General features: G+C 52.4%; 1 protein-coding gene across 3 annotated transcripts; it reads left to right on the top strand.

Moving 5' to 3' along the window:
- The first annotated feature begins 93 nt into the window (after positions 1-93).
- On the top strand, positions 94-10,895 carry LOC116956687 (uncharacterized). Of its 3 annotated transcripts, XM_076054632.1 has the most exons (5): positions 94-617; positions 875-922; positions 3,193-3,401; positions 4,088-4,246; positions 4,527-10,895. In XM_076054632.1, the coding sequence occupies exons 3-5, from the start codon at positions 3,233-3,235 to the stop codon at positions 8,612-8,614; spliced, it is 4,416 nt and encodes a 1,471-aa protein (XP_075910747.1). In that variant the 5' UTR covers positions 94-617; positions 875-922; positions 3,193-3,232; the 3' UTR covers positions 8,615-10,895. The 3 variants fall into 3 exon arrangements, with proteins under 3 accessions (XP_075910747.1, XP_075910745.1, XP_075910746.1); XM_076054630.1 differs by lacking the exon at positions 875-922 and having other exon boundaries at positions 112-617; XM_076054631.1 differs by lacking the exon at positions 94-617 and having other exon boundaries at positions 624-922.
- The last annotated feature ends 9,207 nt before the right edge of the window (positions 10,896-20,102 follow it).

Here is a 20,102-nt window from a genome sequence, read left to right on the forward strand (position 1 = left end):
TGTAGTGGTAACAAGTTGACCACGTTTTTTGTTAACGTGACGCAATCCTTTGCCGACTGCCCGTGTCGGGTGGTGGCGGGTTTCACGACTCAACATTTTACATTCTTGACGCGGTCCAATACCCTCCATTGCTGCTGCTGCACTCCACGTGTGGGCGGTGACGTCATGCCGCAAGACGGACCACGTGGTTGGGTGTGGGCGATGACGTCATACCGCCAGACGGACCACGTGGTTGGGTGTGGGCGTGGCCGGCCGGGCAGGGCCTAGCAACAGCGGCAGGCTGCTGGCCCTGTAGCTGGCGTTTGTTTATTTTATGGTGAAGTATGTCCGCCCCGAACTAACAAAAACACACCACAGCTAACCTTGCATTAATTAACGTCCCCACCTCTTGGAGAGCCGTAAGCTGCCACATCGTTTAGCTTCTGTTCGCCGCTGAGCAAACCAGCCCGGAGGCACCGCGCGGTGGTTGGGCCTCGGGCCTCGGACTCGCCTGGATTCGCTGCCCAACTTTCGTCCACCCACCGCGGCGGGGGGTGGGCACCCGACGCCGGGCGCCCGCGGTGTTCGGGTCCCCGTCACTGATTTACATCAAATCACCTTACCGCTCTTTCACTCTCGTGAGTGATGACTTTGTTTGACGATGTTGGCGATTGTCACGCGTTTTGCAGGTGGTGCAAAAGCAGTGCAGATAAATCCATGCAATTGTGTTACCTCTTGCCTATGGGCTGGTCGCGTTCGCTATGAGATGTTGACTCCCTCGCCCGGTATGCAGGAGGTCGTGGGTTCGATCCTTACCCTGAGAATGCCCCCTGTATATTTAGAGTGCGCGTCTCTCTCTCCCACCCTACCCGTGGTCGCGTGGATTTTTCTCCAGGTTTTCCCCCTCCGCATTAGAATCAACGTCACGCGTGCATATTATTTGGTGAGCTGCTATTAATTTTCATGTAATGATGAAAAGCCGCCACTTTGTTGTCCGGCTATCATTTGTGATAGCCAGGTCGCGTCTGAAAAATAGGTACACAGCGCAGTGTTGTGGGGCCTTACCTGGTAAAATAAAAACAATGGTTTAGTATCCATGTGTTTTTTGATACCAACCAATGCGTATATGCTATGAATAAGGGTGGTTGCCCGAAACGTCGATTATTGTTCCTTTTCAAAGCCACACATACATTGTGATTATTGAAACGAATGTGTTGGGTTTTCTGTTCATGTGATTGTGCACCACTCAAAGCGTAGCAGCGGCAGCATCGGATCGTTTGAACTGAACAGCGGTGGCGATGATATTCCACGTGATTACTCAGGAAACCCCTCGCTAGTGTCTGAAGAGAACGCTTTACAAACGGTCCTGTTGTCGCAGTAGGGAGCGATATATGTACAGAGTATGCACTTCTACTTGCGAACGAGTTAGGTACGCAGCATATACATCACCCCGTGATGCAGTCTTCGAGAATGGAGTGGTAAAGTACGGTAGAGCAAATAGATTAACTTTCTAAAAGGATATTTATTTTTTTTGTCTGGAAATGTAATGCCAGGCAAGAATGTGCAAAAATAAGCTATTTTATACAATGATTGGTGATTATCCGGGGGTTTTTGAAAACCTGGTGCCCCCGAAGCCACCAGATAATCGAAAATCCACGGTATGTTGAACTTTCGCACCGTATGTAGCCAGCAGTGCTAATCGGAGGTGCGGGAAATATGCTATTTTTTTAGTTTATGTTGAGTTGGATCTTGCGAGTGTAACGGCAGTTTGTAACCAGATAACCCTCTTCCACGTGCATACATTGAATTGTTCTCAATGTGAATGGCCACGTGCCCAAACATTTGGTGTTTTTTTCATACCTATCAACCGCTTATCAGTGCCCTACCTTATTACAGACAAATTCAGACATTATTGGTCACCCCGTGCCCCTTATAAATCTCAACGTTCATCCTACAAAGTCCCATCACAAGGGAGAGAAACACAAACAAATTGACGGAAACATTTTTGTACCCGTATTGAAACGGCTGTACGCCGTATGGACCTGAAAACTCAATTTCCCTGTTCAAGAATACGGGCTAAACCATATGGGTAACAGGTTTGTATTTTGTCGCCCGTAGCCCAGGGGGTCGGCAACCTGCGGTTCAGGAGCCGAATGTATTGGCTCTTTGGCTTCCCCCCCCCCTTGTGGGCATCCGTTGTAGAGAAAAAAAAATCTTAAAACACAATTTAACCAAAAGATAGTTGCTTAAACGTGGAATGTCTTGGTGGCGACAAAATATACAACAGTCACAAACTCTATTGGGGATGAATAAATAGGCAGCAGTTTATTCCATCGCCAATTTTGTTTATTTAAGTCAGAATGTGTTGTCATCTGCTGTATCCCGGCTTCTGTTTAGTGTGTACAAGTAGCTGTGCAGTGCGTGATGTTTGTGTGTACAGGTAGCTGTGCAGTGCGTGATGTTTGTGTGTACAGGTAGCTCTGCAGTGCGTGATGTTTGCGTGTACAGGTTGCTCTGCGTGTGATGTTTGTGTGTACAGGTAGCGCTGCAGTGCGTGATGTTAGTGTGTACAGGTTGCTGTGCAGTGCGTGATGTTTGTGTGTACAGGTAGCTCTGCAATGCGTGATGTTTGTGTGTACAGGTAGCTCTGCGTGTGATGTTTGTGTGTACAGGTTGCTCTGCAGTACGTGATGTTTGTGTGTACAGGTAGCTCTGCAGTACGTGATGTTTGTGTGTACAGGTAGCTCTGCAGTGCGTGATGTGTGTACAGGTAGCTGTGCAGTGCGTGATGTTTGTGTGTACAGGTAGCTCTGCGTGTGATGTTGTGTGTACAGGTAGCTCTGCAGTGCGTGATGTTTGTGTGTACAGGTTGCTCTGCAGTGCGTGATGTTTGTGTGTACAGGTAGCTCTGCAGTGCGTGATGTTTGTGTGTACAGGTAGCTCTGCAGTGCGTGATGTTTGTGTGTACAGGTAGCTGTGCAGTGCGTGATGTTTGTGTGTACAGGTAGCTGTGCAGTGCATGAAGTTTGTGTGTACAGGTAGCTCTGCGTGTCATGTTGTGTGTACAGATAGCGCTGCAATGCGTGGTGTTTGTGTGTACAGGTAGCGCTGCAGTCCGTGATGTTTGTGTGCAGGTAGCGCTGCGTTGTGATGCGGCTCTCGAACTATTATGGTCAAAGACAAAAACAACAAAAAATGTCTCTTCTTCGAAAGGTTGCCAACCTCTGCTGTAGCCCCCACGCATCGCGTTGCCATGGACATAGCAACGGCTGCTGGTGCTGCTGGCGCTGCTGCTGTTGCGCGTGTTCCTGGGCGAGAGGAAGAAGTGTCGCTGCTCATCAAGGAGGAAAGGGAAGAGGAGTCGCGCCCCGAGGCGCAGGCGGCCGTTATCGTGAAGTGCGAGGAGCAGGAGGAGACCGTAGGTGAGAGAGGGGACACGCAGACCGCTTGCTTCCCTCCCCTCCCTCGAACTCCGAACCCCCGCCGCCCATTCAACATGATAAGGTCGCGCCCGTTACACCACGCAAAGTGCTTTCCACAAATGAACCATCTTCTTTGGTTCTTTCGGTAAAGTCACGTAGAATGAGAATAAAATAATAAATTAATAAAATTAAATAACACAAATTCTCACGACGTTTCGGCCACAACACAAGCGGCCTTCATCAGGTGAAGGGACGAGACTGTCTGGAGGACAGCGCTGGAGTCTCGTCCCTTCACCTGATAAAGGCCGCTTGTGTTGTGGCCGAAACGTCGTGAGAATTTTATTGTGTTATTTAATTTTATTAATTTATTATTTTATTCTCATTCTACGTGGTGACTTTACCGAAAGAACCAAAGAAGATGAATCCTTGCAATCACGAAAGCTTTAAATCGTCACGCGAACTCCGGTCATCCCCGCAGCGGCGGCGGCTTTTTGGCTAGCCATCATACAGAGTCGGTCACCGCATCATCACGTGCTTTCAGATGCGCTTCTGCATTCCTATCGTCTCCTTGTGTTGTTTGTTGTTGCAACATTCTTACCCGCCACAACTGGACATCTGTGAATAAGATGTCAAGTGTAAACCAGTATTCCGACTGCGGTCCCCTCCAACCCTCGGCCCCTTTCAAGGCTCGGAGGTCGGAGGAGTTGACACGGCGAATGCGGTGGAGGTGAGCGGGGACTCGCGGGGAGAGCGAGGCGCCTCCTCCCAGGGCTGGGCCGAGGTGGAGGTGGAGCTGGAGGACAGCGACGGTGATGACGGCGGTGGTGGCGGCGGCGCCGCCGGTGGTGAGTGCTACGGAATTGAGCCACGTGCAGCTGCTTTTCAGAAGCGACCTGGCCACAAATGATAGCTCGACCATTTTACATCGGCAGATTCGCATCCATGATTGATCACCAATGACTCTCGCGTACAGTATAATTTCGCACATTTATAAATGGCCTCACTATACCCCCTGGGACATTGCCACGCGCGCCCCCCCCAGGGGGTCCGCATACTCCACCCCCCGGTCGAGAACCACTGGGGTTGAGGAATCGTCATTTCTCTCGTTCCCCCCATCACTGGCAGGACGCAGCAAGAGGCAGCTACACCCGTGCCTCGACTGTGGCAAGACTTTCGTCAGCATCGGTGGCCTGCGCAGGCACGGGCAGCTGCACGGCATTAAGCGTCCGTGCCGGGAGCGCGGCCGGATCTTTACCCCGGGCCGCGATCGGCGGACGCGCTGCCAATCACGCCGCCAGCCGCGTCGCCCGAAGTCACCGACGGCCGACGGCGGCCGCGCCGGCCCTCGGCGGGCGAGCGCCGTGGACCGGCGCCGCTGGTGCGGGGTCTGCGGCAGGGGCTTCCCCTGGCTCTGCTACCTCCGGAGCCACGAGCGGCGGCACGTGCTCGTGGCTCCGGAACCCTCCGGCCCTCGGCGCCGCCGCCGCCGCCGTCCCTCGGGCGCGGCGCGCGCGGTGTGCGCCGAGTGCGGGGAGGTGTTTTCGGGGCAACGCGAGCTGGCCCGGCACCGCCAGGGACACGCGCGCGGGCCGCTGGGCCAGTCGGCGTCAGCGCAGCCGGGGGAGGGAGCCGGAGGGGGGGCGGCCGCGGCCGAAGAGACGACGGCGACGACTCTCTTTCTGTGCGACGCCTGCGACCGGGCGTTCCCCTCGCACGGGGAACTTGTCGGGCACCGGGCGTCTCACGTCGGCGCGCTCCCCTCGGCGAGCAAGCCGTCACGCCGCCGCGAGATCCCCTCGGGCGAGCTGCGCGGCGCCGGCTTCCCGTGCCAGCCGCGCCCGAGGAGGCACCGGCACGCGGGCGAGAGGACGAGCGCCCGCGACGAGCGCAGCCGCACGTTCCGCCGGCCCCCGGGCCTCCGCAGGCACCGCGGGCGCCAGCCGAACGCTCGCCCCGACGCGCCGGGGGCGACGAAGCCGACGGACGCGGCGGGGGATGGCGGGGGGCGCGACGACAGCGCCGGCCGGGCGCACGTGTGCGGGGAGTGCGGGCGGGGCTTCCGGTGGCCGTCGTACCTGAAGAGGCACGGGAGGACGCACACGGGCGAGCGGCCGCACGTGTGCGGGCGGTGCGGCAAGGGATTCTACCGGTCGTCGAACCTCAAGAAGCACCTGGGGATTCACGACAGGGAGACACCGGACCCCGAGGCGCCCAACGGCCGGGGGCCACCGCCCTGGGAGGAAAGCGGGGAGGGGGTCTCGCCGCGTTTGTCGCACCAGGGCACTCGAGGGGACGGGCGCCTGGACGTGTGCGACGAGGCGCGCGGGAGGGGCTTTGCTCTGATCGCGGAGCTCGCCGACGTAAAGACGCTGGCTTCGCCACGGCCAGGTGAGCCCCTCGACAGCGAGGCGGTCGAGGTGCCCCCACGCCACGAATCCAAGCGACGCGCGGCGGCTCTGCCGGCGCCGGACGAGCCTCCCGCCCGCCAGCGTGGGCGCTCCCCCGGCGACGGCGCGACGCGGGCGGGCGACGCTCGCGACGGTCGCGAAGGCGTCTCGCCGACGGGCGCCGAGGGGCGCGAGGCACCCGGGGCCGGCGGTGGGAACGGCGGCGGAGCGCACGTGTGCGGCGAGTGCGGCCAGGGCTTCCGGTGGCTCTCCTACCTGACGCGACACCGGCGGACGCACACGGGCGACAGGCCGCACGCGTGCGCCGAGTGCGGCAAGGGATTTTCCCAGCCCTCGGACCTCAGGAGGCACCGGAGGCTGCATGCGACCGAGCGACCGGGGCCGCCGCGGGCCTCGGCGCCGGCGCCGGCGGCGTCGGGAGGCGCGGTTTCTCGGCCGGCCGTTCTGGAGGAGAGCGAGCCGCCGCCGCCGCCGCCAGCGGCGGCGGCGACGCCGGATGGGGACGACCGGCGGCGGCAGGGGCCGCGCGACGCCTCCAGGGAGCTCGTGTGCACGGAGTGCGGGCAGCCGTTTGCCTGCGCCTCCTCGCTCAACCGGCACCGCAGGGCGCACCTGGGCGTGCGCCCGCACGCGTGCGCCGAGTGCGGCCGGGCCTTCCTGCAGGCGTCCGATCTCAGGAGGCACCAGAAGGTGCACGGCACGGGGAGGCCGAACGCGCGCACGAGGCGGCCGAGGGAGCCGGCCGCACGGGGACGGGTCGTCGGCGCGCACCGCAACGAGGAGCCCGGGGTGGGGGGAGCGGCAGGAGCGTTCGCGAGCGGAGAAAATGCTGGGGGGCAAGTTGCGAAGCCCCCCGAGCGGAAGGGGCACGGGGAGGAGCGGAGCGGAGACGGTCCCCTTGAGCGCGAGGAGCCCCCGAAGGCGCCCATCGCACGCCAAAGCGAGGAGCCCTCCCGTGGAAGACGGTGCGCTGGCGACGGGCGAGGCGAGCCGGCCTCACGGCCTCCGGGGTTCGGCGGCGAGGGCCAGGCGGCGACGCGGGTCGGCGAGCGCTCTTGCTCGCGTGGGGAGAGCGCGAGGGCGCCGGGGGAGGTGGTCGAGCGCCTGTGCGCGCCCCCCTCCGCCGAAGGACCCGCCCGAGCGCGCGGGGATTCCGGCGAAGCATCGCCGGCAAACGGGGACTTGGAGAGGCGTCCGACGTCGCACGCCGAAAGCAGGGCGCACGTGTGCGACGACTGCGGCCAAGAGTTCCGGTGGCTCTCCTACCTGAAGCGCCACAGGCGCACGCACACGGGCGAGCGGCAGAACGTGTGCGGCGAGTGCGGCAAGGCCTTCTACCAGCCCTCGGACCTGACGAAGCACCGGCGGACGCACGGCACGGCGCGGCCGCACGTCTGCGGGCGGTGCGGGCGCGGCTTCGCGACGCCGGAGAAGCTGGCGGCGCACCGGGGTGCGCACGCGGGCGAGCGGCCGCACGTCTGCCCGGAGTGCGGCAAGGCCTTCGCCTTCGCCGACAACCTGAGGAAGCACGCCAAGATCCACGCGCGCGACAAGCCGCCGCCGTGCGAGCTGTGCGGCAGGGGCTTCGAGACGTTCTACCGACTGTCGCGCCACCGCAAGGTCCACTCGGGGGAGTACCCGCACGTGTGCGACGAGTGCGGCGAGGGCTTCCCGTGCGCCTCCCACCTCAGTAAGCACCGGTGGGCCCACGGCGGCCTGAAGGCGCACACGTGCGGCGAGTGCGCCAAGGCCTTCGCGCGCGCCTCGGAGCTCAAAAGGCACCGGCGCGTGCACGCCGGGGAGCCGCGTCCCGCGGTCGCGGAGCGCCGGGGCTCGCCGCCGTCATCGGCGGGGCCGGCAGCACGGCCGGACGAGGCTCTGCACGAGGGCAGCGCGGCGGCGCCGGCGGCGCCGGCGGCGCCGGCAGCGCCGGACGCGGAGAAGCGGCGGGAGCACGCTCACGCGTGCGACGACTGCGGGCAAGGCTTCCCGTTCCGCTCGCTGCTGGCCCGGCACCGTCGCGGCGCGCACGGCGGCACCGAGCGACCGCACGCGTGCGGGGAATGCGGCCGTGACTTCCTGCGTCTCTCTGACCTGAAGAAGCACGCGAGGACGCACTCGAGCGAGCGGCCCCACGCGTGCGAGGTGTGCGGCAAGGGCTTCGTCAGCAGCTCGCGGCTCAGGACGCACCGGGAGATCCACAGCGGGGAGCGGCCCTACCCGTGCGCCGTGTGCGGCAAGCGTTTCGCCCAGCTGCACGGCCTCGGGTGCCACCTGAAGCTGCACTCGGGCGTGCGCCCGCACGTGTGCAAGGAGTGCGGCGAGGCCTTCTTCTGGCTGTCGGCGCTCAAGCGCCACCAGATGAAGCACACGGGCGAGCGGCCGCACGTGTGCCAGGAGTGCGGCAAGGGCTTCACGCTGGTCTACCGCCTCAAGAAGCACCAGAAGATCCACGCGGCCAAGCTGTACCTCTGCGACGAGTGCGGCAAGGGCTTCACGTGGCACTCGTCGCTGCGCGTGCACAAACGCGTGCACAGCCGCGAGAAGCCGTACGTGTGCGAGGAGTGCGGCGTGTGCTTCGCCGAGCCCTCCAACCTCAAGACGCACCTGCGCACGCACACGGGCGACCGGCCGTACGCGTGCGAGGAGTGCGGCCGCCGCTTCTCGCAGTCGGCGAACCTCAAGAGGCACCGGGCGACTCATCGGCCCGCGCCCAAGGCTCCCGCGCAGCAGCAGCAGCAGCCTCGTGGAGATGCGGCGGCACCGATAGCGGAAGCGGGTATGGAACTTGGGACCTGCCAGTGATCGCAACGAATGTCTCAAATCCGGACGAAGCCTGGTCCAGAGTCGCCGTTCAACTGTGTGAAGGTCGGGAGCAGCGGTGGCCAACCGGCGTCTTTCCCCGAGCCGCACGCTGCTCTTTAATCCACCACAGGTGGCTCCACCGAAGGGGCGGGCGTAACATAGAGATGCGCTGTCACGGCAGGAAAGAGTAACAAACGTCTCCTGTGCCGTGCCGAAAACTGTTCATATTTATGTATACACACTTAATTGAATAAGTACTGCTGCGCCACGCTATCGTGATGCACTCGGGACACGTACCCGCTGGGAAATGAATGTGGTGCCAGGAGGAGGCAGTTGTGTTTCCTTGCAAAACAGGAAGACGGATGCCCGAAAAAACATTGAAGTTCACACATCGCCACCATCAGCGAGCCGTCCTCCAAGCCGCGCTAACCGTACCTCCGATTAGAGCAGTTGGCTACGTAGGTACGACGCGAAAGAAGTTCAACGTACGTGCGCACAGCGGGCACCCTTACCCAGAGAGCATTGGGAAGTCGCAGCGAGGCTGACCAGGGCCTAGGCAGTTTGCTCCACGGCCGAATTGCGCTGGCAGCACGTGCGGGTATAAGCCCGTTCGAAAACATGCGGCGGATTTGCAGGCTACAGCAAAAAAAAATTGTCATTTCTGCCGGTAAAATAAAGTTCTGACGCGAGTACGAAAGCCGTTTTTCAGAATGCAGGGGCGGAAGAAACTTCAGGTGGTCTCGGAAAGCGGGCGACCTGGGAACGGTTGCAAAGCGTGGGAAAAGTGCGCAAATAATGTAAAAAGGCAGCCGCCAAATTTCAATAGTCGCCGTGTAATGATGCCGTCAGTTTATGGATATTCGTGGCAAGATTCGGTCACCTTCAGTTGATAGAAGACTGTTTAAAAACAAACGGACATTATCGCTGCAGCCCCCCACACCATTGACTCAAGAGTGGATCACATGACCCAGCACTACCCCCCCCCCCACAAAACTGACTCACAGAGTGGGTCACGTGACCCACTCTGTGAGTCAGTTTTGTGGGAGGGTAGTGCTGGGTCATGTGATCCACTCTTGATTTCTAAGGTTGACGATGTGTGTATAAAGTAGCATTTTAAATGCGTGTGTATGCATGTTGAACTTCTTTTGTACCGGTGCATAGGCAACCGAACAGAGTGAACAAAACTTTGAAATGGGATGGGGGGGAGGGGGGGAAATGAAAATGGAAACAAATGGTAAAAAAACGTACAAAAAACTATTCTTGCTTGAAATTGTGGTCCTGAATTGTGACAATTCATCAGACTGGGTGAGGAAAGGAATAGTAATAGGTTTTTACCCTTTTATCTGGCACCAAAACTGACACCTTTATACAAGGGATCATGTTTGCAATAACCACAACACAAGCAGTCAAAATGCAAACAAAAAGAGAGAACTCTGATAATGATATGCACTGTCCTTGAAATTGATTGGTCCACACCCGAGACGGCTTTTCTTAGAGCCTAGTCTCCACTGGTGTTGGACCAGAAGACGCCAAAAGGCGTCATTTGCCAAAAGGCGTAATTTGGTCCAACACCAGTGGAGACTAGGCCCTAAGAAAAGCCGTCTCGGGTGTGGTCCAATCAATTTCAAGGACAGTGCATATCATTATCAGAGTTGTCTCTTTTTGTTTGCATTTTGACTGCTTGTGTTGTGGTTATTGCAAACATGATCCCTTGTATAAAGGTGTCAGTTTTGGTGCCAGATAAAAGGGTAAAAACCTATTACTATATCTTGCTACTGGCAAAGGAGGTCTCATAGAGGAAAGGAATACTTAATGTAACAGGGGTGAACCCTACCTTGCCTCCAATTAAAGACACAGCGATCACCCCTAAAAAATTGTGTCAGAAGGTATTACGTTTGAATATTTCGCCAAAAGAATGTGAAGTATGGAGTATACATTGGCTGTTTGTGATCATTTACAGAATGTCCCATGGGATATCAAGTACAATGGGTTAAGCAAAACTAATTGCGTGCAGCCTGAAAGTACTTCACCATCATTTGTCAACTACGGTGTTGTTAAAGCAAATACTGTAGACGAGAGAGAAACGTACCTTTGTAAGCATTGCGCGTGCCTTGTAAGAGACCTCGTGACATTTGGAGTAACGATTGCTTTCCACTGTAGTTTCCCATTATCAGACGCTACGCAATTGACCTCATAAAATAATCGATTCATTTTTTGTTGTTGTTTAAATGGAATATAAAACACGTGTGTTTTACTTATTCACATGGCTGTCAATTACTTTTTTCAAAAAAGGCACAATAAAAAATGCTGGAGACACACTCATCCTCGCACCAAGACAGACCTGCCGTGGTCATGAATTACCATCATTTTCCGGAGACCAAATATTTGCTAAGGACATGGCAAAGTAAAAGCGGTCCATTAGGAGATAGTATTGGAGATTTGGGGGGGGGGGGGTGGAATAAATGAATGTACAACACTTAAACGTTGCCCCTGGTAACCTTGGACCTAAAGCACCAACCTGGTCAGCCTGCCCTCTACGCTTCAGTGAAGATGAGTTCGCTCGTGTCCTGAGACTGGTTTCACACCATCAGACTGCGCAATTTTTACTGCGTGACCGTACAGGCCATACCCCGGCTCACGCCCAGGATGAGTTCCTGAAGAGCCCAACATAAATCGAAAGTACTTAAATCGAAGCAAAGATATGGGACGTTGGGATGGTGGATTGTAACATGTACAGGACCCACGAGTATGAGTAGTACCTACTACGAGTAGTACAAGTATTAGTACCTTCTACCAGTAGTAGGTACTAGTACGAGTCGTTATGATCCACTCCCATCTGTAGTAAAAATTCCTACGAGGAGTACTACTACTACTACTTACTACCTACTAGTAGTAGGTAAGTAGGAGTAGATGGAACAGTGGATCGTAACGTGGTACTGAACCTAAACAGGATGCTCAGTAACCCGTTGCGCATCTATAATACATAGACTACTATACTATGTATTATGAATCATAATAAAAAATAGTTTACATGTTAAAAAAAGTCGCCAAAAATACGGCTGCCATACATCGATGGTGATTAACTGTGAGCAGACAAGAACAGCTATTGCAAAATCTGGCACCCAAAAACGGCAGGATGTACAAGCAGAGGGTGTGCATGCAGAGTGTATGTTGATTACCATATTAATAATCAAACTGGTAATGAATATATATTGTAATTCATATTCATAAATGAACCCCGCCCCCCTCTGGCCTTCACATCTGATTGGCTCACAAGTGATGACATCACATTTATCCGCTCTACTTAAGACCGAAACAGGAAGAGGATTTCTCCATATCTCTGGCTGTCGCTTGATGATGCTAGTTATAATTACTGGCAAAACGTCACGGTACTCGAATTGTAAATGTTGTAGTGAATTTACTCTCCAACACACAGGTGTGCTGTACGAGTAACTAATTGGCATGTTTTGTTTACGTGACAATGGAATCCACTCTGACCCGAGACCTAAACACCATGTTTACGGAAATGGAGCCTCGAGCCAAATCCCCACAAAACAACAGTCACTGCATTCCGAAAGTGACCTGTGGTAACACTGTGCAACACAACCCCACCCCAACCTATCTCGGAGTGAAGCTGTGACCGTACATTAACCTTCCACAAACACCTACAAACGGTAGCTGCTAAGACCAAAACAAGGGTCAACCTGGTCCAGAAACTGGAAAGCAAAAGCTGGGGAGCATCAGCACCCAATGCTGCGAACTTTAACGATGGCCCTTGGGTACTCTGTAGCCGAGTACTGTGCACCAGTATGGGCCAGAAGTAGTCACCACTCGTCCAACTGAACACTGCAATGCGGTGGTGTATCACAAGAACCCTCAAGTCGACTCTAATACCCCGGCTGCCCTTGCTGTCACATCTCTCCCCTACCTATCCGCCGCAACGCTGCAACCCTCTGGGAAGTCCTGCGAATCGAGGAAACCAGTCGCCTTCCCATCCATCAGGACCTCAATAACGTCCCTCATCATCGCTTGAAATCACGCGAGCCCTTTTGGACCCATGCGCCTAACCTTAATGCGAATTCAACTCTGATGAAGCCTGGAGAGTGTAATGGAGGTCAAATGAACTCGCAAACACCCTTTGTAAGACCCAACGTGGAAGATCCCTGGGTTTGATCGTCCACGAAGCTCATGGTCCACCCTAAACCACATCCGCTGCACAAACCACGGCAGCAGATGCCTGATGCACAAATGGGAAATTAACGACACAATGTGAATTTGTAGTTGTTGCTCTCCATCTACATCAGCAGCCATACGAACGAGAGAGATCATCAGCCATCGATTCCGATGGGTGAAGGACTTTCCATTCCATCTCTCATGGCCCTGCGATAAATCAATCCTTCTAAAGCGCATGGACACAAGCTAAAATTAGGAATGAGACTGGATTTAATGTCAAAGTTAAAGAGTGGCAGGCATGAATTATATTTTTTTATTTAGTCCGGATATTTTTTTGCTTTGAGGACTTCCTTTTTTGGAATGTTTAGCTCTATATAGAAATGAGACTTCATCAATACATGCTATGCCAGTAGTCAGTGGCGTGGGGTCTGTGGAGTTGAAGTGTGTGTAGAAGTGTGTGATATCACCTTAGCAATGGTATTCAATGTTGAAGTTAGAGATCATTGCATTATTGGAAGGTGGTAGATTATTAAAGCAAAGGGCTAAGGATGGAACCTCGTGGAACACCATGGCAGAGGAGTTTCTGAGAAGAAGATAGACCTTGTATGGAGACACAGAAGGAGTGGTTTAAGAGGTAAGAATGGAACCAGGATAGAAATGTCCTGTAGAGCAGCGGTTGATAACCACTGGGGGGGGGGGGGTATGTGAGGTGATTTATAAATGTGAAATTATATCACATGAGAGTCATTGGTGAATAATCATGTATGAATCTGGCAATATTAAATTACTGCAATAGAAAATGTGAATCCATATGGTAACCTAGAACGATATCAAATACATTTGTAAACTCATTGATCGTACACAATGCGGGGTTCCAAGAGTAAGCCAGCGAGCGCGGACAGAGCGTCCGTACATTTTTTGTTTAATCGCTTGCAGTTACTAGCCGGTTATGATATACCTAAAAAAAATTGACAATTGGTTAAAAAATATATATTGATCTTGCTTTGAATCTTTCGTGACTTCAGGAATCCATACTCTTTGGTTCTTTCGGTAAAGTCACGTAGGTAGAAAAATAATCGATCACGACGTTTCGATCGCAACACAAGCAATCGTCATCAGGTGGGACAGTCTCACTCTTTGTTTTTTTGTCGGTAAAGTCACGTATAAATAAGAAACAATAAAATAACATAATAGCGTACGACGTTTCGGTTGCAACACAAGCAGCCATCATCAGGTACAGAAGAGCTCAATTTACGAGAGAGGGGAAACACATAACCCCAGATGTATACACAGACACACAAGTAGGGGGAACTAACACAGATACAACAGGGGACACAGAGAGAGAAGCATACCAAATCAAGTCAGGTGGAACAGTCGGGTTTTTTTTGCTCTGGTTGTCCCACCTGATGACGATCGCTTGTGTTGCTATCAGAACGTCGTGATCGATGATTTTTTTCTACCTCCGTGACTTTACCGAAAGAACCAAAGACTATTAAAAAAATATTGATGTTCATTATTCATACATTTCTTTCCCAGAACCATGTTGGGTCAGGCAACGGGGTACGACACAGTTGAGAACCACTGGTGTAGAGGCTTGTGTGGGCTTGATGGTGCTCCCTCAGGATGGAGCCGTCTATGTAATTATGATCATTACTAGCCTTTTGCCCGTCCTAGGATGGAAGCTGTAATATTTACACAAATAAACGTCTGCGCAGAGTTATTTATTTTAGTAACTTTCAATAAAGAAACGGCGAATTTGTGTTAAAAAAAATGATTGCTTATGATAGTAACGACGGGGGGGCTCTTTTGCAGTGACGTCACGTCACGTGCTGCGTTGATGTATTTTTGACCGTCACTTTCTGTAAAGAAACGTCGGCATATTTGAAGCGACTTTGCGAAAAAAATATCTTTCCACTCGACCTTCCGCGTGAGTGTAAAAAATCTACCCGCTCATGATTATTTTATTAATAATGACGGGGGGGGCGGGGCATGTGGAGTGACGTTACGCGCGTTACACACATTTCTGGGCTATTATAGTAGTAATAATGGCATTACCATGCCCAAATATTGAGTGTCAAGTATGGCTAAATTGCACTACAAATCACTCTTTCTCAACATCACTGTGAACATTCATGTTTGCCTCACTTGAAAATACGTATTGATATTTCACTTTTCATTTATGTATTTCATTTATTAGATAATAATAACCCTGTGAGCCATGCGGCTCTTGACTCGGGTGCAACCGCAACAAAACAAAAACATGAACAAGAAAAAAACATCTTAAAGTGACTACACGCAACGGAAAAAAAACACAGCAAAAAAAACAGCAGGAACCATATCCGGGCTGTTCATGTTGCCGAAAATTGTGAAGTCTTTTTTTTACTACCAATGAGAATGCAGCATGAGATGTGGCCATTCGTATTGCACGTGTCTACATGAAGCTCCTGGCAGCTAACCCAATTGTTGCAAATACTGCCGTAGAGACCCGTAGAGATGCGTTAAAGAAGAGGCCACGTCCGTGAAACTACAAACTACAGGCCGCATGGTAAACCCCACTTCTCGTGGTCTGTGCGCCTTCAACAGAGGAGGAACAGCGAAACGACACGGACCCTCTCTCTCGCTCTCTCTCTCTGGAGCCCTCTGGTCGTGGCCAGCAGCAGCAGCAGGAGGACCTCCACATTGGGCAATGTGGCTGGTGAACAACAACAACCACAACAACAAGGCTGGTGCTGATGCTGCTGCTCCCAAGAAATAGAGCAGCGAGCTAAGCCGTCTGGTCCGCATCGAGCAGCTGCCGCCACCGACGTCACAAGCGCAGCCGCCTGCTGAGTGGCTCAGCGCTCATCGACGCGGATTCCGGGGCCACCTTAGCCCCACCCCTTTCCACGTTAACCTCCCCCGCCGCTTAACACCTCCACGCCTGAACCACGCATCTTCTCCCCATTAGCCCCTCCCCTCCCGTTAGCCCCTCCTCTTCCTTCCTTAGCCCCGCCCCCTCTTCCTGCGGGTGACGTCACCATCACCACCGTCACCAGCACCGCCAAGGCAGACCGACTGCTCGCGTTTAAACTCCAACACCACCACCACCACAACTACTACACCACCACTACACCACAGCTACTACCACTACACCACTGCCACCACAACTACTACCACTACACCACCACCACTACACCACCACAACCACTACACCACCACCACCACTACTACACCACCACTACTACCACCACTACCACCACTACACCACAGCTACTACCACTACACCACAACCACCACAACTACTACCACTACACCACCACACCACCACCACTACACCACCACAACTACTACCACTACACCACCACCACTACTACACCACCACTACACCACAACTACTACCACTACACCACCACTACTACCACTACACCACCACCACAACTACTACCACCACCACTACTACACCACCACTACACCGCCACCACTACTACACCACCACAACTACCACCACTACTACACCACCACCACTACACCACAACTACTACCACTACACCACTACTACTACCACCACCACCACAACTACCACTACACCACCACAACTACTACCACCACAACTACTACCACTACACCACCACTACCACCACCACTACTACACCACCACTAAATACCACCACCACCACTACACCACCACAACTACCACTACTACCACCACTACTACACCACCGCTACACCACCACCACAACTACTACACCACCACTACAACCACTACACCGCCACCACAACTACTACCACTACACCACCACTACTACAACCACCACTACTACCACCACCACCACTACACCACCACCACTACACCACCACTACACCACCACAACTACTACCACCACCACTACTACCACCACCACTACTACCACCACCATCACTACACCACAACTACTACCACCACTACACCACCACAACTACCACTACACCACCACTACTACAACCACCACTACTACACCACCACTACACCACCACCACAATTACCATACACCACCACTACACCACCACAACTACACCACCACAACTACCACTACACCATCACTACTAAAACAACCACTACTACACCACCACTACTACCACCACTACACCACCACCACTACACCACCACCACTACTACACCACCACTACACCACCACTAAACCACCACCACTACTACCACTACACCACCACTACACCACCACCACTACTACCACTACACCACCACTACTACCACCACCACTACACCACTACTACAACCACCACTACACCACTACCACCACCACTACACCACCACCACAACTACTACTACTACACTACCACCACAACTACTACCACTACACCATCATTACCACCACCACTACTACCACCACCACTACACCACCACCACTACACCACCACCATTACACCACCACTACCACTACACCACCACAACTACTACCACTACACTACCACCACCACTACAACTACCACCACTACAACTACCACCACTACTACACCACTACACTACAACTACCACCACTACTACACTACACCACCACCACTACACCATCACTACCACCACTACCACCACTACACCACCACTACACTACAACTACACCACTACCACCACCACCACACAGAGACATCACCATGGTGGTTGTGGTGGTCACTCCAGTGGCTCCATGCTGCTGACGATTCCCGGCAAGGAGGCAGCGGCGCTTCCTAGCCCTTCGAACGCTCACGATTGTCACAATTAACACAACAACAACAGCAACAACAACAGCAACAACAACACAGCTAACGTAAGGAGAGCGGCGACAAAGTGCCAGGTACATTTAAACTGCTGTTCGTTTTTTTGTTGGACAGGGTTTGTTGTTTATACAAACACAGCATTTGCTTGGTTCCGGGAACGTTCATTAATTGCTATCCCACTTAAATTGGTTTCACGGGACTTTGCCAACGACAACAAACAAGAACATCAACATACACAAGAACAACAACATACACAACAACAACAACAACATACACAACAGCAGCAGCAGCCGAATTAAAACTCCCCTTATTCTTAGCTCTTTCGGTAAAGTCACGTTGAAGGGAAACAATAAAATAATAATATATATATAAAACAATAAAAAAAATTCTCACGACGTTTCGACCATAACACAAACGGTTTGCAAACCGACACACCTGATCACGACCGTTTGTGTTATGGTCGAAACGTCGTGAGAATTTTTATTGTTTATATATATTTTATTATTTTATTGTTTCCCTTCAACGTGACTTTACCGAAAGAGCTAAGAATATGAATTACTGCAGTCACGAAAGCTTTAAATTAAAACTCCCCTTGTCAAATATTTGGAGACCACCTGGGCCACGTGTGACTTCGGAGTCAAGGGGGCACGGGGGTCATCGAACGGATATCGTCTCGCCTGGCACCTCTGCTGCATCATCATCATCATCTGAGACAACCCCACCTAGGTGTTTCAGCTGTATTCCTGTGCCAGGGACATTGAGTTTTGTTCTGAGGTCCGCGCGGCGTCCAGCCGTTTCAGTACGGGGCAAAAAGAATAATGCTAACGGTGTTTTGTGTCTATTTGGTTATGTTGCTCCCCTTGTGACGATGCCACTTTGTAGGATGAACGTTGAGATTCATAAGGGGGCACGGGGTGACCAGTAAGGTGTGAGTTGGTCTGTAGTAAGGTGGGGCACTGACACGGGGTTGACTGGTATGTCGTATTGTAGTGTAGAGTAGTGTATAGTGTAGTGTATAGTGTAGTATATAGTAGTGTATAATGTAGTGTATAATAGTGTAGTGTATAGTAGTGTATAACAGTGTATAGTAGTGTAGTGTGAAGTAGTGTAGTGTATAATGTAGTGTATAGTGTAGTGTATAGTAGTGTAGTTTATAGTGTGTAGTAGTTTATAGTAGTGTATAATGTAGTGTATAGTGTAGTGTATAGTAGTGTAGTTTATAGTGTGTAGTAGTGTAGTTTATAGTAGTGTATAGTGTAGTGTATAACAGTGTATAGTAGTGTAGTGTATAGTAGTGTAGTGTATAGTGTATAACAGTGTATAGTAGTGTAGTGTATAGTAGTGTAGTGTATAGTAGTGTAGTGTATAACAGTGTAAAGTAGTGTATAGTAGTGTATAACAGTGTAGTGTCGTGTATAGCAGTGTAAAGTAGTGTATAGTAGTGTATAACAGTGTGAAGTAGTGCAGTGTATAGTAGTGTAGTGTATAACAGTGTAATGTAGTGTATAGTAGTGTAGTGTATAGTAGTGTAGTGTATAACAGTTTATAGTAGTGTATCGTGTATAGTAACATACCTGTAAACCCATATGGTTGACTCCGTATTCCTGTACAAGGGAAATTGGTGTGGACCAATCAGTTTCAAAGACAATGCATATATAATGCATATATTATCAGAGGATGCTTTTTGTTGTTGTTTGCATTCTGACCACAAGTATATGTGTTTAATGCAGACATGATTCCTTGTAAAAGGTTTCAGTTTGGTGCTTTAACATCTCAACACAGCTGTTTTTGTTGCCGGAAAAAAAGGGGAAAACCTCTTCTCAAGGGACAGGTCCATGCGGCGTACAGCCGTTTCAATCCGGGCAACATTATTTGTCTATTTCTTTGTGTTTCTCTGCTTGTGATGGCACCTTGTAGGATGAACGTTGAGATGTATAAGGGGCACGGGGTGACCGATAAGGTCTGACTTGGTCTGCAATTCGGGAGGGCACTGATAAGGGGTTGACAGGTTTGTTATTGTGACCGCGATATCCTCCTGTACGTGAGGTCAAATCCGCGGCCGAGGTTTTGGCCGTCGGCAGTGGATTTACCCTGGCTACTGGTAATTATTATATTTTTTGTATTGTATATAGTTACACATTTTAATTAAATTAGAAGTCGCAGTACTTCAGGAGGATGGAGAGAGAGAGACTGTCATATTGAGTCGGGTAAATTTGATCTGTGAGAAAAGAGCTTTATATCTCATGGGATTCCTCCGCTATAAATATTCTGGATTATACCACTGGGAGGGGAGCGGTGGCGAGGTGGTTTGACACTTCATGCTTTTGAAGCCACCTCGGATTTTGATTCCGTGAGCGATGGAGTCCCGACCCTCACCAACCCCGCACTGACCAGCGTGGTGAAGTATGGTTTAAAAAATAAAATATAACTCATTACGGCGTGGTGGGAGGAGACCATCCAGCAGTGGATTGACAGTTCTGGGCCGAAACTTTATTGGAATTGTTACCAGGTACCTAATAAACCTATGCCATTCCTATGGAATTCTTACGCTATATCCCCCCCCTTGTTTGAAAGGGAATCGGTTCCA

This window comes from Petromyzon marinus, chromosome 66 (assembly GCF_048934315.1).
Source record: "Petromyzon marinus isolate PM22_M1 ecotype Great Lakes invasive population chromosome 66, UKy_Petmar_22M1.pri1.0, whole genome shotgun sequence".
In the NCBI taxonomy this organism is placed as follows: Eukaryota; Metazoa; Chordata; class Hyperoartia; order Petromyzontiformes; family Petromyzontidae; genus Petromyzon; species Petromyzon marinus.